A 26,803-nucleotide genomic window follows, 5' to 3' on the forward strand; every position below is an offset into this window, starting at 1 on the left:
CTCCCCCCTTTGGTTGTCCCATTCTGATTACATCACTTCAGCATCAGCATCGGCATCATTAACGAACAACACAAGAGTCCCGTGCTTTTATTTCCTTTTGCGTGAAGGGCCAGTTTCCCGGGGCAACTATCAACAATCATTTCACCGACGATCATGTAGGTAGCTAGCTAATCTTGAAGTCGAGACAGTTCTTTCATGTATATACATAGTCCAGTTCGTTGGTCAACCGGCTTGGGGCTCTTACTTGCACCACATCGAATTATCTGACCAACCTTAGTTCAACCCTCGATTAGTTGTCTGTTAGCGAGGTTCTTGCGACGGAGCTGGAAAGAGTGCGCAATGAAGTCCCGCGCTAACAACAACCTACCTCTAGGGGTAATGTGTACATACCTACCTAGGTAGAGGTACCTTCACAGTATACAGTCAAAGGCACAACGAACCTGGTCCGAATCCCCGAGACAACAACCAATCATTACTTGCACCGCCAGCCAGTATAGCTGCAAGCGTCAGTCAGTAGCCCCTTTTGGCTTTGCGAGTTCATACTCACGACATTTTCACTCAAAAGCAAAGGCATTTTTCAGTTGGTTACGTTGGTCTGATTATACTTCATTGCTTTTGATAGCTCATAGCTGATGGTCGCTTGGCTCTTCCGAAAGAGATGGTATCTACAACGGAACCCCTGATGTTCGAATACACACGCCATGCCATAGTTCATCATCATGTACAGGCTGCCTGACAACGAAGCCTCCCAGAGTAGGTAAAACTCTTCCGGTCAGCCTCATCAACGCCGCTGTGTCGGTTGGACTTGTGCCCGCATCCTCCGCTCCCCATACATCGCTCCCCATACATCCCAGCCGAGTCGCAGTCCTCTCAAGTTCGTTCCATCGCATCGCACTTTCCAAATTTCGGACGAGCCCTTTGTGGCCAACAGAAAGAAAGTACGAAGAATCTGAAGACCACGTCTACTTCAATAGTCTAAAGGGGATTCTCAGACGCCTCGCACTTCATAGTGACGCCGGAAGAATCGCTTCCATGTAGCTGGAAGAATCTAGTTCTCTCCTCAAAAAGAGACTTGGGCTGTCCAGAACGGAAGCTGGAACGGGTGACTTGGTTCACAAATATGTGTTCCATTCACTATTGTCCTTTTCATGTACTTCCCCTTGATTCTTAAGCTGCTCACTCATCAACCAGCCCATAAGGAAGGAACTCAAGCCCAACCTAAGCTGGCATCCCAGCCGCCGCCCTACTCAGCCTCCTCAACGTAAGCGGCATCACGCCATTGATCAAGGTCTCAATGATCTCATCAATAATTTCGCCATCGCCCACGTTCTGCGCCCTCGTGCGACGCAGCCAGTACTCGAAAGGTCCCCGATTTCTAGCGAGTGCGTAACCCAGCTCCGAACAACGCTCGGCCGGACTATGCTCCGTGTGCATTTCCGTAAAATGCGTAATCATCTTGGAGATGTCCTTGAGCGGCCACTTGCAGGGGGCGGCGGGGGAGCGGCCAGTTCCGGCCAAAAGATACTTGGGTGCTGAGCACAGGCGACACTTCCAATAACCGAGTCGCTGGAGTGCTGTGTTTTGCTGGGTTTCTTCGTCGAATGGTGTTGGTGAGGCGCCGCTGCCACCGTTTTGCGGATGCTGGTAGGTAGGATGTAGAGGGACGTTGTACTCCCAGGTTCCGGGCGTGCCATAAGGAAGGGGTTGGGGTGAGCCAGACGAGTTGCCGTTAGGACTGCTGCCTCTCTCCCTCTCCCCCTCCTTGCTGGCGCCATTGGTCATCGCCTCGTCGCCGTCTGCGTCCAACAACTGCGGCTCATCGGGAGTCAGCTTCGCCTTCTTGGCCGATCCCGTGGTCTTACCGCCGTCGTCGTCATCATCTGACGGACCGCTCCGCTTCACGCCCGCTACTTGACCCGATCCGGCAAGCAGCGAGGCCGTGTACGCCCGTCCACCACTCGACGCGCTGTAGTTGGTAAAGGGAATTCCCTGCCGGCGCATCTGGACCTGGAGATTCTCGATCTTGTGCTGGCAGTGGCGGATCTGGTGGCCGAGATCGAGCTGGCGGAGCTGGAAAGTGCGGGTTTCCTGGGGGGTGAGGTCGGGCAAAGCCAGCGTGGCGGTGCAGAAGGCCAGGTCGTGCTGGTAGGCGTCGATGTCCTCATGGAGCTGGCGAAGCTGAATCTCTTCGATGTTGTTAATGTTCTCGTATCCAGTGCCGATGACGCGTGAGGCTGCAGTGTATGCACCGCCTCGGGTCAAGGCTGTTGTGTCGTTGTGTTTGCTGTTCTTGCTGATGATCATGTCACTGTTACCGTTGCTGGTGACAACCAGCGCTGTCTCATCGTTCTTCTTTGGGGTGCCATTGCTGTTGGATTTGCTTTCCTTGGTGGTGGCGATGGGAGTGGCGCCGTTGGTCGTTGCGTCCACGGGATTAGGTGTGCTGGAGGCGTCGGGCTCTTCTGCATTGGCATTTGCAGCAGTCTCCGGCTGTGCCTGGCCCTTGCCTTTCTTCGAGGCACTGGCGGATGTCCGAGGCGTAATCATGCTGGCAGGCTTAGCCGTCTCAGGCTCGGTAGCGGCAGATGGACCACCGACAGAGACGGTGATGGAACCGTTGGGAGAGTGCGCCGGCTCCTGAGCGGCAGCAGCAGCAGCAGCAGCAGCAGCAGCAGCCTATGGTCGATGAATTAGTATGAAGTGTTCAGCAAGATGAGATACACATGTGAGGCTGGTCTTCATCATGAACCAAACGGGGTTGGTGAGTGAATGAAGGACATGGGAAATTGGCTTGATACCAATGGCTAATTATATGTCTACTTCTTTTTTTCATGTTCATGTTGATGTCGTCCATGCGATCGATATCGGTGTGGGATGGATGCAGAAAGTCAAACTGCAAATGTCATGTTGACATTTTATTTTCCTTTCTCTCTCTCACTTTGCATCTAATGCATCAATCACTCAAACAATCAATGAAAATCAATGGATCGCTGATTTGCCCACCTTTCCCTTTGACGCTGCAGCACCGCGCTCTGCTTCCCTCTGCGCGTTTGACGGGCGGCCTCTCTTGGGCGGCATTGTCGCAAAGAACTGAAGTTTGGTGGTTGATGGTGGGAGCCAAAAGCGAGGGTGTTGCTGGTGGTTGGTGGAGAAAAGTGGTGGTGTTGTGTGGCCAAGGTTCCGGCTTGATTGCAATCACCAGTTGTTGTTCAAAAAGAAGAAAGAGAAACAAGCAAAAGAGGTTGCATGCGGATGCAACTGTTATAGACGCCTGCTTGACGTGGAGATGTTGATGGAATGATTGCAAGTGAAAGGTAGTAGTTGTTGTTGTTGCAAACGTGGAGTGGCGGTGGTGATGTGAAGTGCTGAGAAAATGGAATGATGAGAGAGAAAGAAAGAAAGTGGGCAAACGGAGAAAGAAAGAGGAAGAGAAATAAAAAAAATAATAAGAAATAAAAAATAAAAATGGGAAGAATGCGACAGGATGAAATGGCCAATATGGAGCGGGACAGAAAAAAAGGCGGGGTGTGTACGGAAAAGTAAGGGACCTTGATCGATGTAGTTTGTACCTCGACAGTTCAAGGTTCAGGTTCGTTCACTGGTGGTTCCAGGCTCACAGTTGTTGGTGAATGGTGAATGGTGGGTGTGTGGAAGAGAAAAAGGAGACAAAACTGGAGAATTTCATGGAAAATTGGAACCCCCCTTTTTTTCTTGTTCTCCCTTTCTCCCCTTTGTTCCTTTCTTTCTTTCTTTTTTTCTTCTTTTTTTTTTCCACCTTTTTTTTTTTTTTTTTTTGTTTTTTTTTACCCGGCCTCTACCCGTTCCTGCTGGCTCCAAAAAAAAGGCTTGGCGTACCCCTGCCGATTACCCCCTCTCCCCTTTCTGCCGTCATTTCTCTCCACCTCCCAATGCATTTTTGACGCGGATTGGCCGGATAGACAACTTGAACACTAAAACGGGGACTAAAACCAGGGGTGCACGGGGCACATCTACATCGCCTGACTTTTGGGAAACGGATGAAGCTTGGCGTGGGTTGGTTGTCTCTTGTACACGGTTGGAATGGCAGACGTCTTTTCTTTGCCTGTTTTGTATGTCAGGGATGGAGGCTGTCTTCCATGTTCCTATTCTTTTTGTTCCTCAATGCTTCTTTCTCACCCGTGTTATATACCGTAGAGGTACTTTTACAACTTGGTGCTTTGACTTGTTTTTTCCCCTCTCAACAAGATGAGGAACAATCACAATGAACACCATCTATTCCACAACTTGTTTTCCCTCCCTCTATTTAGGTATAGCCTACTTGGACTTTTTCATACAATTTCCAATCCCCAAGAACGGAGAAGAGCGAGCGAACTTGGCCTTATTGGCGGCATCTGCCCTGGAGATGAAATCATCTTAAAAATGAAATTGATGGCAAGTTGAGTTGAGGACACACAGATACCTCCGAGCTGGTTAGAAAGAGGTTAGGGGGTTGCATAAAGCCTGAAGGAATGGGGCGTGCGCCGAGTTCAGCTTCCACAAATTCTTTCCTCCTCCATGCTCTTGGCATCACTGTAAACCTTCAGAAGAATAGTCATAAATCATCATTTTCTGAAAACTTCCCCCTCCGGTATTCATGAGAAACACACATGCTTCAAGACACCCACAGCTTTCTCAGCTTACAGAGTCATAGGAAGTAGACCCGTAAGTACCATTACTATTGCCAGAAGGGATAGGGGATACTGGGCCATACCAACAATCCACTGATCAGAGATGATGCCTTGTTGCCAATTGAGAATGTCCATGGCGTGGTGGACAACTACCTAGAGGGACCTGGATGGGTTCAATCGACGGGACATCGACGGTTGCCTACCTACCTTTACACAAAAGTACACAAAACTCTGGAATTGAAACACTCAACCTCCGTATATCAGAGATGTTGATTACCTTATACTGAACTTCATGTCGAACTTGAGCTTCAATAAAGGTTTGAAATGTATCAACTATAACGGCGAAAGCTTAGGTGCCCTGGCCATCACTGCAGCGTTCAAGAGTCAAATCATGTTCAAATAGATAGGTAATCAAGCACAGCCGAGGTAGATATTGGGCCTGAAAAAGTCTGGGGAAGAAATGGTATATGAATCACCAACTTCTTCAAATCATGTCATGTGTCCATGCCACCGCTAGCTAGATGGACCTAATCAGCTCCTTCCGCTCCAACTTCTCAACCTCCATTACCGACTTCACTTTCAAGTCAAAAGCCATAACACCTAGGTATGAATGCAATGTAATGCAACGACTGAAACCAGAACGCTTCTTTTGAGCTTCTTTTGAGTCCCAAAGAGACCATACCATTCCCCTAAACCTATAATGTCTTGAATGCAATAATGCTTAACCATGGCCCTTCTTCTTTCATTCGTTTCTCTTTATCACACCTGAGTCCATCACCGTTCAACAACAACCACGATCCATTAAACTCCCCCATCCACAATCCATCCATGATCCATCTAACCCTGTGTACCATCCACAGCAGGCAGCACAGCCGGAATATCCTCCATATCATCCATATCGCTGCTGATGACGCTATACGACCTCGTGTCCTTGTCCATCTTATCCACCTGAGTCACAGAAACAAAAGGAGCCCTAGTCTTCACCAACGGCGCCGGGGTAGACGCCACACTAGCAGCCGTCGAAGCAGCCAACTTCTTCCGAACCTGCTTCGCCTTACTAGCCACCTTCTTCTCCCTGTCCACCCCACCAACCACATCACCCGGTCTATCCAGGGAAACCAGACTGTCATCGGCGAGATTACCGTCCATCTCTACCAGATCGAGGAGTAGGTGATCTGGCACGGCTGATGCAACCGCCAGCTCCGAAGAGTCTGCTGCGGCTGAGTCATCTGATGCCTTCCTCCGCTTGCTAGCCTTGGCGACCGAGGCGGTAGTCTTGATGATGGTCTCGGTCGTGCGGACAGATGGCTGGCGAGTGAGGATGCGACGTTTCTTGTTATGTTGACTTTGACTGTGGGCCGGAGCATCGGAGTGGTCAGATTCGTCGTTGAAAGATGGGCGGTGAGCGGCGGGACGCTTGGGGCTTAGCTGGGGATGGTGATGACTTGCTGTGGAGAGAGAAGTAAATGGCGGCGGGAGGGAAGGGACGGCAGCGCCGAGGACAAGGGGGACGTCCAGGTCGAGCTCCTTTTCTTTGCGCTTGGATTTGGTGGACCTGGAGGCCTTGCCGTAAGTGCGGACTGCTGCCTTTTTGGAGGCTTTGAAGGGGGCGGCCTTGGATGCGGTAGCGATCACATCGTCATCTTCGTCATCGGAAGAATCTTGAGGTTTCTGGGCGGAAGTGGGGAGTTGTGGGCTTGAAATGAAGGAGGGTTCGCCAAGGTCAACGCTGGCGGCTCGGCTACGCACGACGGGCGCTGATGGTGCTGGCTCCGACTCCTCGTCATCTTCATCGGCATCAATCTCGGGAGCGTCGTCGAGTTCGATATCTTGGTTATTATTGCCGTTGACAGCGGTAATGTCTCCGTTGATGCTCTCTTCGACCTCTTCCTCATCCGAATCCTCATCGTGGACAATGGCCTCCGAAAGTTGTGACTTCTTGGACTTGGATGACGCCTTTTCTGACTCTTTTAACCGCTTTGCGCGCTCTCTCGCACGCTGAGAAGCTCGACCGCGCATCTCATTGTCTGACGATTCGGCAAAGACATTGCTGAGATTGGTCTTGGTTCCCTTTGGGGGATCCCACAGGCCGACTCTTGGTGTGCGGTAGATCTTGGTCTGCTGCGTGGACGAGACCACCACGGAAGCAGGTCTGCTGACGGTAGATCTGGCATCAGCGTCATCTTCCGCATCGTCACCACCGACTTCGTCATCGCCCTTCCAGTCGGCATCGCGCTCGTACATGTCGCAAAGGTATTTGGCACACTCTTGGGTAGACTTGGATTCCCATTGCGGCACGGCTTGTCGCAAACGACCCCAGGTGACTTTCAGAGCAGTTTTGGCGTACTGTTTTTCGAAAACATCTTCCTGGATTTGGTTCCATTTGATTTTGGCTTCGCGGTCAGCGCCAGAGTCTCGGATGGCACGCGCCAAAAGGGCCTTGTCTTGGGGCGTGATTTTGCGCAAGTCTTTGCGAGCCTTATCCAAGCGAGAAGATTCGCCATCGGGAAGCTTGACCATGATGCTGTCGGGCAAAGCCTCATTCTTGCGCAAGGTCTTCCACTTTTGCAAACATTGAAGGCGAGATCGGGTGTGGTTCATGGCCGTGCTGATCTGTTGCCAGTTGATGAGGCTTTCTGGCGACTCGTCGTCGGATTTTTTCTTGGACTTGGACATGCCGGATTTGATCTTGTCAATAGCCTCCGCAACGACCTTGAGGAAACGCTCCTCCTCCTGTTCGGACCAGTAATCTTTTCTGTTTTTGCCCCCGCAGGCGAGATAATTTCTGTAGCGATCACGAACATCGTCCGGGAAGCGATTAATGAGACCACCGATTAGCGTCCATTTTTGGCCGTGCAGCTTCAGCATACTCTCCAACTCCTCATCTTGCTCCTTGGTCCATGAACCACGGGCAGGGAAGTTGTGGAAATTCTGCCTGCAGTGGCTGACCACTTTTCTTCGTGGCCGGTTGGGGCAAGCATCGACAATTAGGGCCCATAGCTCCCTGTTCTTCGGGTCCTTTCGTGGGTCTTGACGAATCATCTCATTGACCTCATACTTGGTGAGTCCTTGAGCATCCCTGAACGAGTCGATTACCGCCTTGATGCGAGCATGTTCGGCCGGCGTCACCCGACCTTGTAGATTTGCCTTATTGGAGTTGTCGCCTGCTTCCTCCACTTCAGAATTGTCTTCTTCGGTATCGGCTTTCTTGGCAGGCTTCTTCTTTGTGCTGACCTTGGCCTTCTTAGGTGCTGGCTCAACGTTGGAAGTGCTTTGTTCGTCCTCGGCACGTACTTTGCGCTTCTTCTCCCGCTTCTGGTCCTTTTGGGTGGCGGCAACTTCCTTGACGGAAGGCTCAGCAGACGTCTCGGCGGTATCGCGTGCTTCGACCTCCTCACGTTCAAAGTACGGAACCTTTACCTTTCGCTTCGAGCCCTTGGAACGCGGCGTCTTTGCTGTGGATGTTGGTGCTGGAGTGGCTTCCTCAGCTTGCTCGACTCGTTCAGGCTCGACATCGGGTTGAGCTTGTGCTTTCTTGGCATGGGACTTGCGAGCCTTGCGAGCTGGAGTCTGGGCCACCGAGACCTCAGGGGCAGGATCTTGGTCGTCTTCGACCTCGGCAACAGCATCGATTTCGGGACTTGGTTCTTCGTTGTTGGCAACTTCTTGGTCGATATCCATTTCGTGGTCAGAATGGTTGTCAGGTTCGGGATCGCCAGCAGAAGAAGCAGTGTCCATGTCAGCGTTGTCTCGCTCGACCTCGTCCGCATCATGCCTGAGCCCCTCGTGGCCATGGCTATCCTCTGGCCCGTCCATGGCATCATGGGGCATGTTGTCTTCCCACATGCTGCTCTTCATAGCCGGGAGACCGTCAGTGCGGGGTCGTTGGGAGCTGTGAGGAAAGCCATTGAACTGGGCTTGAGAGCTCGGGGGCAGACTATCGGCGAAATCCTGGGTGCTGGGAAGGCCATTGATGTGATCGTCCAAGTCCACTGGGTGAATCGAAGCAGGAATGCGGGTGCTGTTGAAGCTTTCGTCGTGGAAGCTTAAGGACTGTTGGGTAGCAAATTGTGGTGCCAGAGGAGCGCTTGAAGCGACCTCGACAGGATGTTGCGAAGCAGAGCGAGCCCTCCGTCGCTCACGGGCCACGAGCGGGGAGGTATGCTCATGGCCAGCAACCATGCTTGGCTCATGCTCGTCGGCACCGGGCTCCCTCTTGACGAACGAAGCATCAACCTCTCCATGGTCGTACTCGTCTTCCTCGTCGGCAACAGGCTCGGGTGACAGTCTTCGCCTTTTGACATGAGCATCGGAAGTCGGAGCTTCGCCTCTGTGAATCTTTGCGGTTCGTCCGACATTGTCCTCGCCATCGCTAATGGGATCGTCCGAAATGTCGACAGTGACCTTTTTCGACTTGCGACTCTTTTTCTTGAACTTGGCAGATGCTTGAGCAGCAGATTGTGGTTCGGGCTCGGCGACTTCAGGGCGTTCGAACTTGAGGTTGGGTGACTCGTGAAGTTCCGGGGAGTCAAGGGGCAACTCATGGTCGGGTTCGGGTTGTTGTTGTTGTTGCTGCTCCTCCTCCTCCTCCTCGACCTCGACCTGGGGCTCAGGCTTGGACCTCTTCTTTTTCTTCTTCTTTTTCTTGCCAGCCTCTGGAATTTCGTGATCCTCAGCCGCGGTTGGTTCTGGGTCTGCAAAGGTGGCGTCTTGGTCGTGGGAATCGCCGTTCACCTCGGGCTCAGCAGCAGGGGAGGGCGAGCGTCGGTGCTTGCTCTTCTTCTTTTTCTTTTTCTTGCGCTCTCCGGAGTTGGGCGCGACAGGAGATTGGGGCTGCTCGTTGAACTGCTGGCCGTAGGGTACGTCGGGAATGGCATCATCATAGCTCTCGTTGTTCTCGTATTTACCCCAGTGGTTGTCTTCCTGGACCAAGGGCGAGGCTGACCGGCTTCTGACGTCGCCCTCTTCGCCTTCCGGCACACTTTGTTGACTGCCCATCTTTGACTGTGTTGTTATTTCGGATCGATGTGCTGGTCAGAGAGACGACAAGGTGCTCAGAGTGATGTTGACATGGTCTGGGCCGATTGGTGTCGGGCAAGAAGGCGTGGCGTCGAGAGGGCGACCTCCAGGCAGGGAATGGTGTGGTGGTGGATTGCTTGTGTTTTGGTGATGCAGCGAGAGAGGTCAAGGGTAGGCGACGGAGAATTGGTGATGTGCGTTTTTCGCTGCCAAACGCGCCGCGTTCTTTTTGGGAAAAGGCCCACCACACCACCCAAAAGTCCCACTGTGAATTGGAGATTGCGGGGGAGGGAGGGAGGGAGGAAGTGTGCACGAGCCACCCGGATGCATGATCCCCCCGGCAATGGCACCATTCACTGCAGTAACATCATATCAACCACATCATATTCCCGAGTTCACCAAGAGCAACAAATGAAATAAGTTTTTTTCTAGTTTTTCTGTGAATTCATGTTTATCTTTCCTCGTTAATTGTCTCATGCATTTTATCTTTGTCTTCCATCAGCAAAAGTAGGTAAATCTTGAAAAAGGCGTGTATACTCGGACATGGGCCCTCGTGGTCACCCAGCAATGCATTGCCTGCATCTTGGGAGGTCTTATGTATGCCTCCAAACGGCTTTGGTCTGACCCTTTACTCCTCTCTCTTCTTGCTAAACAGGTTGGCCAGCGACTTCTTTTTGTTCAGCTTTTGTCTCTGTGATATTGCCTGATTCGCTGCATCATTGTCATCTTCGGTAGGAATGGGAGGCGCCGGAATCAAGGGAAGTGGAGGCACAGGAGGGATATCCGGAAGGCGTGGAGGAGCATCTCTAGTGGTGACGGGGCTCAGGCTGGTTGACGTTGAGAAGGAAGAGGACGCTTCTCGACGAAGATTGCCCCGGGACTTCGTTTTCAACCTGCTGAAGGCGTTCCTCATCCTTCCCATCGTCGAAGGCTCATCATCCGTGTCTGAGCTCCAATGTGACTTGGGCTCTTCTGCTGGCTCGTTGCTCAGCGTCCCCGAGTCTGCGCTGTCTCTCACCGTCACCAGAGCAGGACCTCTCTCGCGCATTTCGACAGCCAGTCGAGGTTGCGGTCGAGGTTGCGGCTGAGCTTGAGCTGGAGGCTGGCTGGACCTCGCGCTCGACCCAGAACCACGCGAACTACTGCCACGGCCACGACCACGACCGCCAGAACCCGAAGCGAAGGAAGGACTGGAAACGTCCGGCGTCATCGGGGTTGGCGAACTCATCATTGCCGGCGAGGTTGTGGAGCCAACGAAAGTCGAGGAACCGCTGAGGTGGCGGGAGCCGCTGTCCCTGCCAGAGCTCGTTGGGGGCGAAGTGATGTCGGGAGTCGAACCCGAAATGGTGGATGGGCTGAACGTGCCCAACGTCTGGGTGCGCATGCGAAGTCCGGAGCGCAACACCGCTCGCTGGTCCTGGTACCCATCTCGAGTCCGCGAGACAATCTGTCGGAGCTCTGCATCCAGCTCGTCCTCGTCGCCAATCGGAGCACCCATCGGTCTGGGCGCCGACACTGCTCGCGTGCCAAAACGAGAGTTGCCGCCAAGGGCACCACCACTGCGAGGGAGAGCCTGAGTTACGGAGCGGGCAAAACCACGAGGAGGCGAACCAACCGGCATAGGCGGCGGAGGAGCAATGGCTTGGGTCACCGACCGCGGAAGACCACGGCTGAGCCCGGCACCAGAGCTGCTCACGCCAGGAGAAGCCAGGCCAGGAGAGATTGCACCAGAACGGACCACATCACCGGCTCCTGAAGACACTGCCATCGCAACATGAGGGCGAGGTAGGACACCAACGGTAACGGAAGAAGCGAGACCACCATCACCAGACAAAGAGGTTACACCAGGCCTCTGCGTGCTTGAACCACGGTCAGGACGCAAACCTAAACCCATCGGCGGGCGGGGGAAGACATAAAGGGCAGGGCGTGCGGGCTGCGGCTGGGGGCGTGGGTTCGTGATGGCTGGTGAGCCTCGTCTCAATGCGGGCGCACGACGAAGGGGTAGCGGCTCAAGGTCCGCGAGCAATGGCGGCAGTGTGGTGGTCAACCTGTCTACCAGGTCTTCCACAAGAGAACCCGGGATAGTCGGGCTCTCCTCCCGCGAGGGCACACCTTCGTCAAAGTCGGTGACAATGGCGCTGTTGTCGATGGCGAAGCCAGCTTCTTCGGCTAACTAGGTCAAGGAGAGGCTGCTGTCGTCCATCTGGGCTTCGTCGTGGTTCAAATTGGCGGGGAGAACCTCCCCCTGTCCCTCACCCGTGGCCGGGCGAGCTGTCCTTTCCGAATCAGCAGAGGATGGCGTCGGGGAAGAAGCCAGCCGAAGCCGAACCTCCTCACCCAACATGTGGGGAACCATCCCCCAGCGTCTTTGGTTGCCCTGGACGAACGTGGTGTCGGCCACAAGAGTTGTGTCATCACCACCCCGAAAGGCGGGTGACTCCTCTCTGGCCTGGGCGGCACCATACTCGTAATCACCGCGAGGCAAAAACGACGCATCGTTCGAGGCAATAAAGGACCGGTCAGCTGTTCCCGCGGAAGAAGAGGACGAGGCGACAGCCACGGAAGAAGCAGGTGGCACCGGCGAGCTGTCCCTGATGGTGGACAAGCTCGGGGCATACAGCCGGGGGCGGCTACCACCATGCGACTCCCTGCTGTCGGAGTCCTCATAGTCGCTCTCCTCCACATCTCCCTCGTACTCCACGTCACCACCAACCTCTCCTGCTTGTACCTGGGTGCCCAATGGCACAACGCTTTGCCCCAGAATGGGCGGAAGCGGCCTGTTGGGCAGTGGGGGACCAGGACGGTCGGCAAATCTTCCGTTGTAGAGGGGTGAACCCGCCCTACGACCAGCTGGGACTACCGATGGGGAGAGGTTGACGGGAAGAGGAGGGACAGGCGGAATGTCCTCGACAACGGGCCCGCTCAAGCCAGTAACCGCCGGCAAGCTGAGCGGGACGAGATCCGGAGTCGTCCGAGAAGAGTTGAGGCCGTGGGAACAGCCTTCCTGGGCTCGCTCGGCCTTGATCCTGCGCTTTTCACTCAGGCTCATGGCCGTGAGGCGCGCCAGATCCAGGCGAGGAACAGGAGGGGGACGTGGTCTGGAAGCGGTGGCCTCGAGGGGCCGCTCGCCAGCCACGGTCGTCGTGCTGCTTCGGCTACGGGTGCCAACCGCAGCGTCAGCCCCAAAGATCTGTCTGCCCGCCGTAGTCGTACGAATACGGACCGGACCGGGCCTGCTATCCAGTTGGGATCCTGGAGGTGTAGCAACAGAGGAAACCGCTCGCCGGAGTTCGCCTGACACGACCTTGTCATCGGCCGCCGACTCCCTCGCAACGAGTCCACCGGTGGGGGCAGTCTTCGCCCTACTTGCGTAGGGCACCTCGACCGTCGCAGCAGGGGCTACCTTCACCCGCGGGCCGTCATCGGTCGCCTTGTCATCAGCAACCTTGGCCGACTTGAGTTCATCGGCAACTCGAGCATGGGTTCTCATCGTCCCCCTGACTCCCTCCTCGGTATTGACCCGGACTCCAAAGGAGCTCGAGTCGCCGACTCGGGCGCAGGACGAAACAGCCGCCTGACGGCGGTGTCCCAAACCCCGAGCAGGCTGCTGGTGACCCGAAGGCCCCCGGCGCTGCTGGGGCAGCTGCTCCTGCTGCTGAGTGGGAGCAAGGGCTGTGGCGGGGCCCTGCATGGAGGTCTGGAGAGAGGAAGAAGGGGACAGTCCAGAAACAACCTCCTCCAAGTGTTGTTCCTGGTCTTCTTCGTCATCCGCCTCGAAGAAGCTATCGAGAGCCGCATTGGTCGTCTCGTGCCTGGTTGACATGAAAAAAAAAAAAAATCGTTAGTGATTTTGTTCATATGCTGTGAAAATGCTTCGTGCTTTCGCTTGAAAGGCCAAACGAACACAGTTGTCGTCCCAAGTCCCTGTGTACTACCCACGGGAAACACTGGACACGACAACATTCAAACGACTACCCAGCCCTTCCCAAGAGATATCATCCTGCTCCGAAAGAGACGCGGATTCATCATCTTCGTCAATGGCGGATAGTACTAGGGCCATCGCCGGGTCTAGCCTTACTGGACCGCGAACACCTTCACCCCCCACAACTCATCAAGGGAGAGTCTTCGAAAGAATTCACTAGAATTCACTGCACTTACCACTCGTCAGGGAGCGATGCACCCGAAGATGCACCTCTCCCGCTACCAGCACCCTCGACGATGTTGCCATCACCGAGGAGCTCTTCCGGGACTGACGCCAAGAAGCCACCCGAAGGCGACGACGAGGCGACCAGCTGCCCGGGTCGGGTCCTGGTGGTGCCTGCGCGGGCGCGGGCGCGGAGGCGGACGGGTACCGGAATGCGGCTGCGGGGGCGGCCGCTGGTGCCGTCGTCGGGCGTCGAGCGCGAGCGCGAGGCGAGGGGAGAGGAGGAGGCGGAGGAGGAGGAGGGGAAAGAAGAAGAAGAAGAAGAGCGGGACGAAGACATCTTCTTGGTTGAGGTAGCTGCTTGCTGTCTGTTAGCGACTTGAAGACTGGAGCCAGTGATATGTGGTTGGAGCGGATGAAGTGCCTAGGTACGATGGCACACGATCTGGAGAGAAGCGAGGGCCAAAGGCAGAGGTGTTACTTACAGAAAAAAGGCGAGGAGAGGTTGGTGGTGACCGGTAATCGATCACTTTGGTCTGAGGAAAAAGGGAGTGTTAGTGGGATCGAGGCAGAAAAAAAGGGCAAAAGCGCCAAGGTTATAAGATGATGACCGTGATGGTGGTTGAAAACAAGTGAAGCAAATGGGTCGAGTTCGGTAGTGGTAAGCTGTGATCTTCCCACACCATTCCATGGTTCCAGGTCTGGCCAAGCTAGGTATGCTGCTGCGATCAACCTTGGGAGTCCAGTCTCAAGGGTGACCACGTTGGCGGGATTGCTTGATTGAATCCAAGGTATGGAACCAACAAGGAAAAGGAAAAAAGCTCAAAACGTACGGCAAAGAAAGGCTTGAAATCTGTCAACGAAGTTAGCAACGCGAGAAACTTGGGTACGTTCTGCACAGGGGCAGGGAGCGCGTGGTTCTTAGCGCAAGGTCATGGTTTAAAATCGTTGGAGTCGCGATTTTATGACACAAGGTTCTTGGAACCAACCAAGGGTGAAGATGAAGAGGGTAATGTCAGAACTGCCAAGGAGCAGTATGACGAGATCAACCAGGCGATGATGGCCCAGGTCAATCATACTGCATGACACCCAGACCTTGAAGAAGAGGTTCAGGAGAGAGGATGTGGGTTTTGAGAAGATCTGGAACTTACGGCGAAAAGTTGCTTGAAGGCTGGGCAGCGGAAACGAGAAAAGAATCTTGAGCTTGGTACGACTGCGAAGATGAAATGGTTAGCTCAAGTTCTTGCTTCAAGTTTGGTCCAGTTGGAGTCGTGATTCTCGAGTGAGGTCTGGAGTCAGGAATGTCTTTTCTGATGTGCTTGGAAGCGCGACCGCAAAGTTGTGAAGTGATCGCAATAATCTCAGAATAGGAGACGAGGCCCTGCTTTCTCAGAGTGCGCGAAGGCTTCTTGTCACGATGCTTGGGAGGAGTGTCCAAGATTTGATGGATGGTGATGTGATGTGGAGGTGTAAAAATCAAAGGGAGTGAAGATCAAGTCAAGAGATTTGGTATACTCGCGCTTGAAGCTTCTGAAGTCGAAGTCAAAGTCTCCCAGACTCTTGCGATCGAGTCACTCGACTCTCTCGCATCGTGGGCTCGGGTGAAGATGCGGGTGAAGGTGACGAATGGGTTTACCTGACTGAGTTGCCTTGGCGACGAGGGTTGAAGATGTGTGTGAAGGAGGAAGAAAAGGCAAAGCAGGGCAGGCGTGATGGATGATTATACCTTTGAAAACGATGGAAGTTTTCTTGGTTGAGGGCAGGATTGATGATGGTGAACTGGGCACTTGGTACTTACTCGACGCGATGGTAGCTTTGGCTAATGGTGTTGTGGACAAGAAAAAGTTCGGGCGAGTGCGGGCGGAAGAGTTTAAGACCCAGGAGGGAGCAAGGCGGGAGGGCAACTGGACGGGGCACGGTCCTTTGGGAGGACCTGGACTGTGAGTTCGGACGACACCAGACTGGGCTTTTGTTGAGCAAGTTTGTTTTGCCCACTTGGGACGAACGGCTGTGAGGCTGGGAAGCAAAAGTCAAGACGACGTGAGGCTGATCCTGCCATACTCACCTTTTCCGTGGGCGACTGGCTCAACACGGAGCTGGAGATTTCGGAGCAAAGGAGTGAAAGCTGAGATATGGCGAGGCTGGTCTTGCTGCCAACGGCATCTTTCGTCTTGTCCACCCAGGTCACTCTACGGATTCTGGTCTTGCTCAGTTGGGTGAAGGCCAGACGGCTATTCAGATGACAACTTCCTATCGTACTCCAAGTCATTCTGTGAGATACTACATACAAGTGTATCCACCGAGATCACATCATCCATCCGAGATATCACACAGATATGGTTTGCTCTTTTTCACAGAGCTCCCTTCCCAAGGTGTACTTCTATCCTATATCGTTTGTTGACTTCGACAGTGGAGCGGCGTACATCATTTGCAGGTGTTTATGCTAGAACTAACGTCGTCAAGCTTCCCTTTCCCTTCTGTGACTGCGTTTGTAGAGGTATCTTTACGAGTTAGCGTGACGACTATCGAGTGTGGAAGGCACACGTTGTCTGTTGTATTCGTAAGGCTAGATGGAGATTTGGGGATGGATCGAAGGAGCTGGTCGGTTGAAACATTGGCCGGACAACAAACCCGCCTGTTTCACCAGAAGAAGGCGGTGGTGTTGAGCTGAAAGGACTCAACTTCATCTGTTAGGGCAGGCAGATGGCACAAATATCAACAATCTCTCAGAGATATCAATCTGTTACTTGGTTTCACGATTACGCTTGAGGTCAAGAAATCGCTCCTCGATCTGCTTCAAGTCGGTCATAGCGTCTTTGAAGGGGCTGGCTAAGGTAGGCAGACACATCCTTCCTGAGCGGATGACGATTTTACGCCAGAGGCACCAATCTCGTGAAATATGGAATCAGTTGCCTCAGATACCACTGATGGGGAGTCGACTGCTCCGACGAAATGGACGTTGAAATTCGAAAATAATGTGTTTTAGGAATTGGTCGACACAGTAGATGGCAGGCTTAAAAACCATTGCTTTTTACACCCAGAAGACCATTTTGGGCACATGTACTTGGCGTTCTCCTTCTTTGTGCCTTTGTTGCTTTCAAGTTAAAGTCGTCGAGTCAGCAGTCGGTGCACATTGCATGAAATCAAAAGCTCCCCTTGAACAACGAGGCCCAGGACTCGTACTTGCTTGCCCCGATCCCTGAGTCTCGGCCAGGAAACATGCCACGGTACTCTGTAAGATTTGTAAGTAGACGTAACATCTTTTGCGTGGTCAAGAGATATCGAAGTGAACGCCTGCTAATTTCAACGAAATAAAGTCGGTGCTTCCATTGCAGTTCGCGAGTAGCGGGGCTGGGAGTACCGTGGTGGGAAACCCTTTTTCCAGACATGCGTTGTACGGGCATGTCTAGAGGATTGGGATACAATCAATGTTGGGAAAACGATTATTTGGAAAACAGTAATTGTTTTCCAAACATTGATTGTCTACCAGATAACGGTCGTTGCGACGCAGGCTGTCCCGCTTCGGTACCTCTACATATATCAAGCAAGGCTCCCTCACTACGACCTCTGATTTTTTTCTTTTTCTCCTCCCCTCTCCTCCTTATCTTTCATCGACGTACTTTCGCCAAACAAGGCTCCTCTCACCATCTGGTCCTTTCTCAAACAACAGCCAAGGTGAGCACCACTACCACAAGCTTACATCTCTTCCAGTCCTCCTGCTCCTCCTCCTGCCTGACCTCATTCGGGAACGTCCAACTTCCAGGGACGAGACAGCTGCTCAATACTAGTCAAAATTTCCCATACTGGGAATTTCGCGGAAATTGGAAAGTCGCGACTCAGCCCGTCGGCTGAGCAGCAAACACCCCTCTTGCGCAGGGAACATCACAAGAGAAAACACTTTGCGAGATTGATATCAGCTCTACCTCCCTCCGTGGCCCCCTCATCACGACGACTCTCAAGCTTTGCTCCCAGTCTGGTGACCAGCCCTCCGGCGCTGAGTGCTACAAGTGCGGCGAGGTCGGCCACATTGCCCGCAACTGCTCCATGGACGGCCAGGAGTAAGTGTCCCCTCATCTTAAGACTGACATTAAGCGGACGCTGACACACACTCCAACATAGATTTGAGGTCGCAGAGTCCGTGTTGACAAGGCCTCTGACCGACCGCGCCGGCCACACCACAGTTAGTGAGTTTAACCATCTTCCAACGAAATTATCACCCAGTCAATTCTCGGCTATCTCTACGTCCATACCAGGCATCCTCACACTAACCACACCTTTTTGTTCTTTGCCCCGAAAAGCAGACAATCTACAGCGAACTGAGCGACCTTGGCCAACACGCGTTCATCGGCAACTCGAGCATGAGTTCTCATCGTCCCTCTGTCTCCAGATCCCTCCTCGACACTGACCCGAACCCCAAAGGAGTCAATAGAATTTCTGTACCTGACCTGGGGATAATATTGACCTACTACACGTTTCCATTTCGCGCGTCCTTTCGACTTCTCAAAGCGCCACAAGAAACAGCCGAAACCGAGCGACCTGCCATTGTCTAGGGTGCTGGCCAACACTCTAAAACCGAAAAGCAAGCCAGCACCCAGGACAATCACCCGCCTCCACCAAGGAAATCGAAAAGCAGGTGGCGGTGGTTTCGTAACGAGTTCTCAGAAATGGAGACGACGGAGAAAACCTTCAATTTCGAGGTAGAGTGTACATACCTACCTACAGGTACCTACGTACCTGTATATAGACGTGGAAGTTAGCTAGCACTACACCTTAGGTAGAGGAAGAGAACCTCACCTCCACACAGCCCTCATCATACCTAATTTTGGAGGTGATCTTTCACTATCAATCTCACAGCTCCTTGTTTGGTAATACCTACCTCTAGGCAATGGAACCTTGAGGCTTTGGACCATAGGTAAGGTAGGTACCATTCACCATCGTCCAATAACCTCCCCATCGTCGACGACCTTGGCTACCTACCTACCTACATCTATCTATTCACCAGCAGGTAAACCTTGAATGCCTTCCAGGTTTACTTTCAACCCCTTTACTGGCAGCTAATCAGGTTCTTAGTCTTTCCCACTTTCAGAACTATAAAAATTCCACTAATTGTACTCGGAGCTCGCTGAACTTGTTCCAGTCTTGTCCGAATCACCAAACATCTTCGACTTCCACCTCCAAAAGTCGACAACACAACCATTGTCCACTCCCCTGTATCATATCAGGCTTCTCAAATTTCTCAATGTACGTCACTACTCCATTTAACAACAACCACTACTTAGGTAATCTTTACTAAGTGACATTACCTCCAGTACCGGCTCTTATCTTACTCTCCATTCCTTGAGACAAAGCCAAGATGGTAAAAACCAATGATGAAAAGTCCAATGTGACAACCTCCAAAGCGGCAGCCAAAGAAGTCACCAAACCCGCCAACAACATCCTCACCCCGGCCGCCAGAATGCTTCAACATATTCTATCAAGCCGCACCCTCTTGATCATGAGGAAGACAATGATCCTCGAAGCCCTAAACCAGGCCGAGAACGAAGCCGAAGCTAAGGTGGAGGCCGCACTTGCCAGGAAGGATGACTTGAAGTCGGACAAAGCGGAGGTGGACAAGGACGACGATAAGGGCAAAGACAACGACGATGACAACATAAACCCTCGAAACCCCCCTACCTCAGACCCTGCAGCGAAGGCCCCATCTGCAGTCCAAGTAAAAGCCAACCAACACGAAGCGCAAGCTGCTATCCGTAGCCTGAAGAGACATGGAGCCAGCGTCCAAGCAGCAGAATCTCCAGCAAACGTCCAGCAGAACTTATCAGCCGGTAACATTCCTCCCAAGGCTCCCAAGGCTCCCATGGCTCCCAAGGCTACTACCTCGGGTACAACACGTAGCGGTCGCGTGGTGAAACCCAGCCAGAAGGCCAGAGATGTGAAGGGGGTGATGAACAAGAAGAGAACCAGCACCAGCGAAGCGGCTACACGTACTAGGACTAGGACCAGAACTAGAAGTGGAAAAGGAGGCAAGGGAGGAGCCACAAGGTCCAATTCAGCGCCGCCGCCGGCCGCTACTGTGAACACGACGGTCACACGCAGCGGTCGTGTGGTGAAGCCTAGTTTGAAGGCTAGGGAGATGGGGGGTTAGCGGAATACCTCTACGGTACATACCTACCTCTAGGTAGCACGAGATGTTTTGCTTTTTCCCAATGCTTAGAAGGAGACATGGTTGATTGCAAGTCATTGTGTAAAGTGAACAAATACCATCAACTCTTCTGGGTTAGAGAAGAACTACTGCAACATGTTGTGTAAGTAGGTACTGAGCCAATGATGCAACAACTGTGACCGTGAATCTCCGAGTTCCTAGAGAACTACGTACATACAATTCCATATCAAGTAAGAGAATATGGAAGAAAAGAGATGAATCGAAACTAGGGGTACCATATAAAAAGCTAACATGAAATAGAAAGAACAAAAAAACCATGGACAGTGATAGTCTAGGTGGGTATCGAGTACCACCAATACCACCACTCTCTTGAACGCCGAACCAACTCGCGATAAGCAAAGAAAATTCATGCTGAAAAAAAAATAGAAAGAAATAGAACGTATGGGGTGATGAATGAGTGTGGGTCTGAGCCATCACGGGCCCTAGTACCTTGTGCAAAGTGCGTGGAAAAGATTGAAGCTCCTGGCAAGTGCCTCTTTCCCTCATGATTCCAGTCTTCAAAGGAGCCGAGAAAACAGAACGCTTTTCCTTTTATCTTTCCATCCCCGCCTTGACTCCATATTTTCATGCCTAGAGGTACTAGAACGGCACCTTCTTTCTCTTTTCTTCTTTTTCGTCTTCTTATTTTTTTTTTTTTTTCCTTTCGATTTTGTCCACTGACCGCCTGGCTCCTGACTGGACAATCACAAGGACGTTCTTCGAGGCAAGTTAGAGATCTTAATCATCCTTCTCCTCACCCTCCTCCTCAGGTTCCGGCATAACCAACTTGACATCTACGCCCTTGCCCTTCTCCGACCTCCTAATCTCATAATGACCACCAAGCACCAGATCCTTCGCCACCAACTCCCTGGTACGTCCCAAGCTCTCGATAGCCGCAATCCTGTCAATGGTCGCCTGCAGGTGTTCGCGGAAGCCGGGCTGAGCAACGATCTCCCGGAATGCGAGGTGCATGGGCACGGAGCTGGCGCGCACCTGGGCGTTCTTGGTGATCGAGAAAAGATTGAGGCGGTCGAGGGCGCGCACAAAGTCGGAACGCGTCATGATCTGCTGGGCCTCGTGCAGAGCGTACGAGGGCAGGATGTGGCCGACTACAGGGTCGTAGGTGGAAGAGCCAGCGGCTTCCATCATGGCTTCTTTATCGACGAGGGCGGTGGCTAGGACTACTGCTGCTGCCTGTGTGTGGGGAGGGGGTGTTAGCAAATTGGAGGGAAGATGGGGAAGCAGAAGGAGTTTAAGGGAGATGGGGAGTGGGAAGAGAAAGAAAAGGGAACAAAGAAACAGCAACTCACAGCCCACTTCTGCTGATCCATCACATCATCATCCATTTCCTCTCCCAGAATCCAGCACTGGTTCAAGAACCACGTCTTCTCCACTTGCTTGATCTCATCACATGTCGCCAGCATATCATTGCTCTTGGCGACCCTATTCAAGAAATTCAGGCGACCACCCACGCGATCGTAGATTTGCTCCAAGGTCTGGTCGCTTAAGTCCTCTCCGAAATAGCGGTGACGATAATTCCTGAGGGCCGCCGTCGCCAGGTTCTTGGGCAGGTCCGTGATCGAGAGCACCTCCATGCGCGTGGCCAACTGCTTCAGCCTCTCATACACCCAATAATCGTCGCTGTTAAACACCATGGTAACCAAGTTGCTGGCGGCCCACTGCTCGGCCTTCTGCTGGAGCAGCTCAATCAGGTCCTTGCCGTCCTCATCGTCGCGGATCAGATGCATCTGGTTGATGATAACCACCAGCGGCCTTCCAATCTTTGCACGCCGCTTGAGTGCCACCTTTTCCAGCTTGTTCAGCGCACGCTCAATATCCAACAGCGCCGTAGTGTCGCGCGGGCCGCGCTCGCTAAAGTAGCTGCCGATGTAATCTTCGTGGAACTCGTAGTCGAGCGCCTTGCCCAGGCGGATGCGAAAGATCTCCAGGTCGGCATGCGCCTCAAACATGGCCACGCCGTCACCGTCGATCTTGCGCATGGCTTCCAACAACATGCTGCTCTTGCCCGTGCCCTTGTCGCCGATGAACAGGTGGTAGTGCCCGATCTCTTTGCCAGCCACGATATCATCGACGATGTCCTGCTCGGGTCGTGCGATCCAATGCGTGGCGGCAGCGGTCTTGGAGAGCGGTATGTTCTTGCCAATAGCGGCGAGGTCGAGGACGGGATCACCGGGCTCAAAAGCGTTGGACATTTTCTGTAAGACGATGTGCTTATAGGTCTTGTGGTAGGCGTAGGCAGCGATACTGAAACCGGCGCCGAGCACAAGTATGGAGGCGAACGAGGTGGCGGCTGCTTCGAGCATCTTGTAGAGGATCGAGGGATTCTCATTTGGTGGGCAGTGGTGGTGATCGTCGGAGCCATGGTGGGGGGTAGTGCGAGCTAGGGAGGATTAGTTTGCTGTCGGGTAGTATCTAATGTACACAGGAAAAAGAGCTTGGGGGGATGTCATGTTCAATGGCACGATGGAGGTAAAATGGGGAGCAGGGCATGGAAGACAAGGTCAGGATCGTCCCGATCAGGAGGTGGATTTAGGAGAAGATTCCGGGGATGAAAGAATGTCCATTGTAAGACAATCTCCAGAGCAATTTTAGGGGTTGTAACGTTGATGGTTCGGGTAGAAGAGCCTTTGCGGTCTTGATCATGACCATTCGAAGTGTGGTTCGTGAATCTTGACGCAGGTAGGCACCATCCAAGGATGAAGAACCATCTCTGGCTGACAACATGACGGCAAGGCGGGGCCGAGTCGCTGTACGATCAAAAACCGCCAGGCATCGGGGTCCATGGTACAATGTCCGAAAGCCCGTTGATGACCCCCAAATGCCTTGCAGACTGCATGTACCGGCAAGTCTTGGACCCTGCATCAACCAAGCCGAGTCTTTCTTGTATGTGGTCGAGTTCAAAGACAAAGGCATACCATTGCTTATTCCCCATACTCGACATGACACTTGTCATGGGTAACCCTCGACCATTGTTCAGATCCTCAACTCCATTGCCATATTTAATGGAGAACAAAGCTCTCGATCGCAAATGTTCACACTCCAAATCCACCCCCTTGCCAAGCCAAGTCATGACAATTCCGGGTTCGAGGCTGATGTATATAACGTGGTAGTGGGCCACAGCGCACAACAACCAGCACAAGCCAAGCTCGAATCTTTTTCCTCATACAACATTTTTTGTTTCTTTTTTTTCTTTCGTGTAGCAAAATCAACCAACAACATGTGTTAAAGGGGGGGAACCGAAGTGGGGATGCCACCTCAATGCTTGAACAATGCTTGACCGTCCATGAAATGCAACAGAGACCGGGGGGTGGTGATAACACATAAGGATAAGGAGAAAGTTGAACCCACCGAAAGATCTGCGCTGCTGGTGCTGCTGACGTTGGAATAAGCTTCTCGCCGGAGGAACTGTGCCTGAAGATCCCAGCCGCAATCTCGGGGGCCATGCAGCGATTGCAGGTGTGGGTGTTGTGGTGGATCGTGATGATGCCGATGCTGATGACGATGTAGGAGTCCAGCGCGCCAGCGCGAGGGTGGACTTGTTGACTTTGTTGAAGTTGAAGCCGCCAGTGTTGGTGGACTTGGCGGCACGGATACGCCAGGCAGCGGGTATCCTGGATGCCATGATGATGGTGATGACGTCTAGAAGTCTTCAAGTCTAGAACTTTGTTGTGAAATTGAATATTGAGATGAGAGACAAACAAAAAAGAAAAGGGGGTAGTTAGCAAAAGCGAATGACGGGAGAAGGGAAGGATAGTTAGCGGGAGAGAGAGGAGAAAATATGGTGCAAAGATTGGATAAGTTGGATGGTGAATAATGGCCAGAAAAGGAAATGTGCCGCTCTCGGGCTGCGTGTATTCCCGTCGGACGTCGATGAAGTGTCTTGCAGTGAGGTCCAAACCAATCCGGCGGATGAGGGAAACAAAAACAGGAGAGAAGCAACAAAATCGCGGTTGACGTTGTTGGTTTCTGGGCCTGGCCCGCCTTGGCATACGCTATCTCCCCCCGATCGCTTGGGTAGGGGCCCGGGTCTGCTGTCTGTGTCTGTGTGTCACCCTGTCGTGCAGCTGAAGCAGTGACGATGTCCACTGAAACAGTTGCTTGGCTTCCATTTGTTTAGTAAGGTAGTTCGCTTCCTGGAACCTGGAATCTGGGTCGAATCCCGCCATGGAAGGGAATCTCTTTGCGGTAAAAGGTACCCGAGCTTAGGTTGGCAGTTGTCGGCCAGCTGCCAACATTGTGCGCCAAGCTTACCTCTATGGGAGGACCAACATCCAGCAAGCACTCCCGTCGTCGACATTGAGCAGCCGAATCACTCGGTCGTGGAAAACCAAGGTGAACAAAGAAGATGGATTATCACACAAGGGCAAATTTTCAGTGGGGGTCGAATATGTATGTCAGGTGGAAATGCGCAATGAAGGACTGTCGACTCGGTGAAGTGAAAGTGTCCCCGCCGGACATCACCGGGCTCAAAGCCCGTGGCTGCAAGGTAATCACCTGGTGAATCCGGAGGGAAGGTGTAATGCATCAGGTATGATCTGAGTGCCGACCGGTCCAGACATGGAAAGTGGTTCTTCAGGTTCTCCGAATGCCCAATCTTCGACAACTGAACCAAGACCTTCCATTCAACCACCTACAGCAGGTACCTGCCCGTGCCTTGCCTGGAATGGAAGTCCTAACCCACCAACTGAAGCCTTCTGCTGCCGACCTTTCTTCTCCCCGCGACGACAAGATGTCTCCCTTCTCCTTTGACTTGGGTCATTGTTGTCTTTTCAAACCCCGACCTGCGGCATGGCTATCACACCCATTCCAACCGGCGCCTCACAAACCTCCACGATTACACAGATCGCGCCGAATCCCAACCTTTCCCTGACGCAGACCCAATGTTTAGTCCAGCTCCGTGCAAGTCGCGTCAAGACCCTGAAGAGAGGAATGGAAGATGCGCTTCTGGGGCTCAGTCAGACGCTAACGGCCATGGTCCAGTAACGACCGGTCTCGTTTCTTCCAAAAGAACGGCTTAAACAGCACGCCCGACAAGGATAGAGGATGATCAAGTTCCGCCGTTTTCACGACAAATATCAAAATAACACTGCAATGCTGGCGCAATCAATGGCAGCGCAAGGGCTTCGCCACCAGACCAAGGATGTATTCGAGAAGAGAACCTCCTCAAATTCGAATTTGACCTGTCTATCTACTGGCCAACGAAGCTGCGAGCAGATACTTGAGAAACAACACTTTCCTCGCTACCCTCTCGGTTGACGAATCTACAACGCAGAGGGATGGCAGAGGTAATCCACTTTCCTTACGAGCAGTCCAGTAGTGCCCTTTTTACTGTAGCACCCATCTCTTATCAAACCGGGAACACCAGACCAAGATGTATGGCGATAGTTGGGAAACTGAAGGCGTGACGGTTTCAGACAGGCAAAGCTAGTAACTTGTTCGTTATTCCTTCGTACTTTATATGATCATCTACTTTTGTAGATTTACAAGTGTAATCGTGCTAGCAACCCAGCTACGATAACAGAAGCTCAACAGATTTTCTGCACGTCTCTCTATTGTCTAGCTCTGAAGAAAATCAAGCTTTGTATATATACATTCCGCATCCAGGATGTTAAATCGAGTAACAAGAACATCAGAATCATGTATGTAACGTGAACTGAATTCCGAACTGGCTTGATGTTTCTTTTCTTTGAGGAAGCAGTCCCAAGCGGTGGCTCTGCTGGTAGTGGCTAATACCACAACGGGGTGACCAGATGATAACGAGTTTCTAAGAGGGGCTGAGACCACGTCCACGATACATCGACGCGTATTCTCCCCTTACCAAGCGTCAGTTTAGTTGAAAAGAAAATACCTGTCTACTTGTACTGTCTTTCTCACCCCCCTCCCTCCCCTTCCTTGGCTTTCTTTCCGGCCCGTTGGAATTCCGTGCCCTTGCCGCGCACTCACTGTCCGCGCTTCCGTCGCCGGCAGGCGCTGTGCCTTCCAGCTTGATAAACTGTCTTCTACATACTCTATACTAGCCATAGGCTGCCTCCGTTTGTGCTTCCCCTTCAGCCTTGCCTCAGGCACACACAAAGTCAAGCCCACAATTATTTTTTCCCCAGAGTGGCCCTTCTAATCGCTCCCTCTCCTCTTTGAAACTTCCCTCCACCACCATCTTCCCCCTCACCACAAGAGTCATACTTTGCTCACCCCATCCACTTGACCTCTCGCCTCTTGCTCGCAAACATCGCAAACTACCAAGCAAAGCGAAGTGATTGCCACGTCAGCAACAACCACACACATTCCCACACAGTCACGCAGCTTGTAAGTAAACTCTTCCCTTTTATATATTTCCCCTCATCCTCTTGTCTCTCCTATTCTATCATATCTGCGCGAGGCACCACCCCTACCGCGCGTATCCTTCATCCAGTCGTATATATATATAGGTACCTTTTGTCGCAGCGTCTCACCACGTCGTCAAGGGACGTACATGTATCTGACACGCAAAACATCACAGTCCTCTCGCGCTCTTCCAAGCTATCAAGCAGAGACAGGTGATCTAGGGATCATCGACAGGCAACAGCGCTTGTCCACACCATGTGAGTACCTCTACATGCCTCTCGCCCTCAAAACCCCTGTTCTATTCTTCATCTTTGAAATATCACAGCAACGTCGCCGGGTGCTCTCTCACTGCACTATGTATATTGTTTTGATCGCAACATCCCACCCTAACTCGCCCTCCACATGGTCACGCTTCTGACACTCGCAGTACAACAGATCTTGCGTGGTTCATTG

At 52.6% G+C, this 26,803-nt stretch overlaps 7 protein-coding genes across 7 annotated transcripts; 3 read left to right on the forward strand and 4 right to left on the reverse strand.

Moving 5' to 3' along the window:
- Window positions 1-1,115: 1,115 nt before the first annotated feature.
- On the reverse strand, window positions 1,116-3,078 carry NEUTE1DRAFT_86161 (uncharacterized protein; the record flags this gene model as incomplete). Its single annotated transcript, XM_009855147.1, has 2 exons — window positions 1,116-2,676; window positions 3,004-3,078. 2 exons carry the CDS (start codon window positions 3,076-3,078, stop codon window positions 1,219-1,221), a joined length of 1,533 nt encoding a protein of 510 aa, XP_009853449.1.
- Window positions 3,079-5,276: 2,198 nt separating this feature from the next.
- NEUTE1DRAFT_86162 (uncharacterized protein) lies at window positions 5,277-9,644 on the reverse strand (the record flags this gene model as incomplete). Its single annotated transcript, XM_009855148.1, has 1 exon — window positions 5,277-9,644. The coding sequence occupies one exon, from the start codon at window positions 9,642-9,644 to the stop codon at window positions 5,484-5,486; it is 4,161 nt and encodes a 1,386-aa protein (XP_009853450.1).
- Window positions 9,645-10,293: 649 nt separating this feature from the next.
- On the reverse strand, window positions 10,294-14,337 carry NEUTE1DRAFT_86163 (uncharacterized protein; the record flags this gene model as incomplete). The annotated part of the gene is made up of 3 exons (XM_009855149.1): window positions 10,294-11,838; window positions 11,905-13,477; window positions 13,824-14,337. 3 exons carry the CDS (start codon window positions 14,147-14,149, stop codon window positions 10,294-10,296), a joined length of 3,444 nt encoding a protein of 1,147 aa, XP_009853451.1.
- Window positions 14,338-15,615: 1,278 nt separating this feature from the next.
- Window positions 15,616-15,938, forward strand: NEUTE1DRAFT_48135 (uncharacterized protein; the record flags this gene model as incomplete). The annotated part of the gene is made up of 2 exons (XM_009854530.1): window positions 15,616-15,749; window positions 15,845-15,938. The coding sequence occupies 2 exons, from the start codon at window positions 15,616-15,618 to the stop codon at window positions 15,936-15,938; spliced, it is 228 nt and encodes a 75-aa protein (XP_009852832.1).
- A 1,090-nt stretch (window positions 15,939-17,028) lies between these two features.
- On the forward strand, window positions 17,029-18,359 carry NEUTE1DRAFT_139902 (uncharacterized protein; the record flags this gene model as incomplete). Its single annotated transcript, XM_009855150.1, has 4 exons — window positions 17,029-17,043; window positions 17,686-17,867; window positions 17,929-17,989; window positions 18,111-18,359. The coding sequence occupies 4 exons, from the start codon at window positions 17,029-17,031 to the stop codon at window positions 18,357-18,359; spliced, it is 507 nt and encodes a 168-aa protein (XP_009853452.1).
- An 803-nt stretch (window positions 18,360-19,162) lies between these two features.
- On the forward strand, window positions 19,163-19,951 carry NEUTE1DRAFT_139903 (uncharacterized protein; the record flags this gene model as incomplete). The annotated part of the gene is made up of 1 exon (XM_009855151.1): window positions 19,163-19,951. The coding sequence occupies one exon, from the start codon at window positions 19,163-19,165 to the stop codon at window positions 19,949-19,951; it is 789 nt and encodes a 262-aa protein (XP_009853453.1).
- A 795-nt stretch (window positions 19,952-20,746) lies between these two features.
- Window positions 20,747-22,970, reverse strand: NEUTE1DRAFT_124025 (uncharacterized protein; the record flags this gene model as incomplete). Its single annotated transcript, XM_009855152.1, has 4 exons — window positions 20,747-21,202; window positions 21,319-22,409; window positions 22,749-22,776; window positions 22,818-22,970. 4 exons carry the CDS (start codon window positions 22,968-22,970, stop codon window positions 20,747-20,749), a joined length of 1,728 nt encoding a protein of 575 aa, XP_009853454.1.
- Between the last annotated feature and the right edge of the window lie 3,833 nt (window positions 22,971-26,803).

Source organism: Neurospora tetrasperma (assembly GCF_000213175.1).
Source record: "Neurospora tetrasperma FGSC 2508 unplaced genomic scaffold NEUTE1scaffold_5, whole genome shotgun sequence".
Lineage (NCBI taxonomy): Eukaryota > Fungi > Ascomycota > Sordariomycetes > Sordariales > Sordariaceae > Neurospora > Neurospora tetrasperma.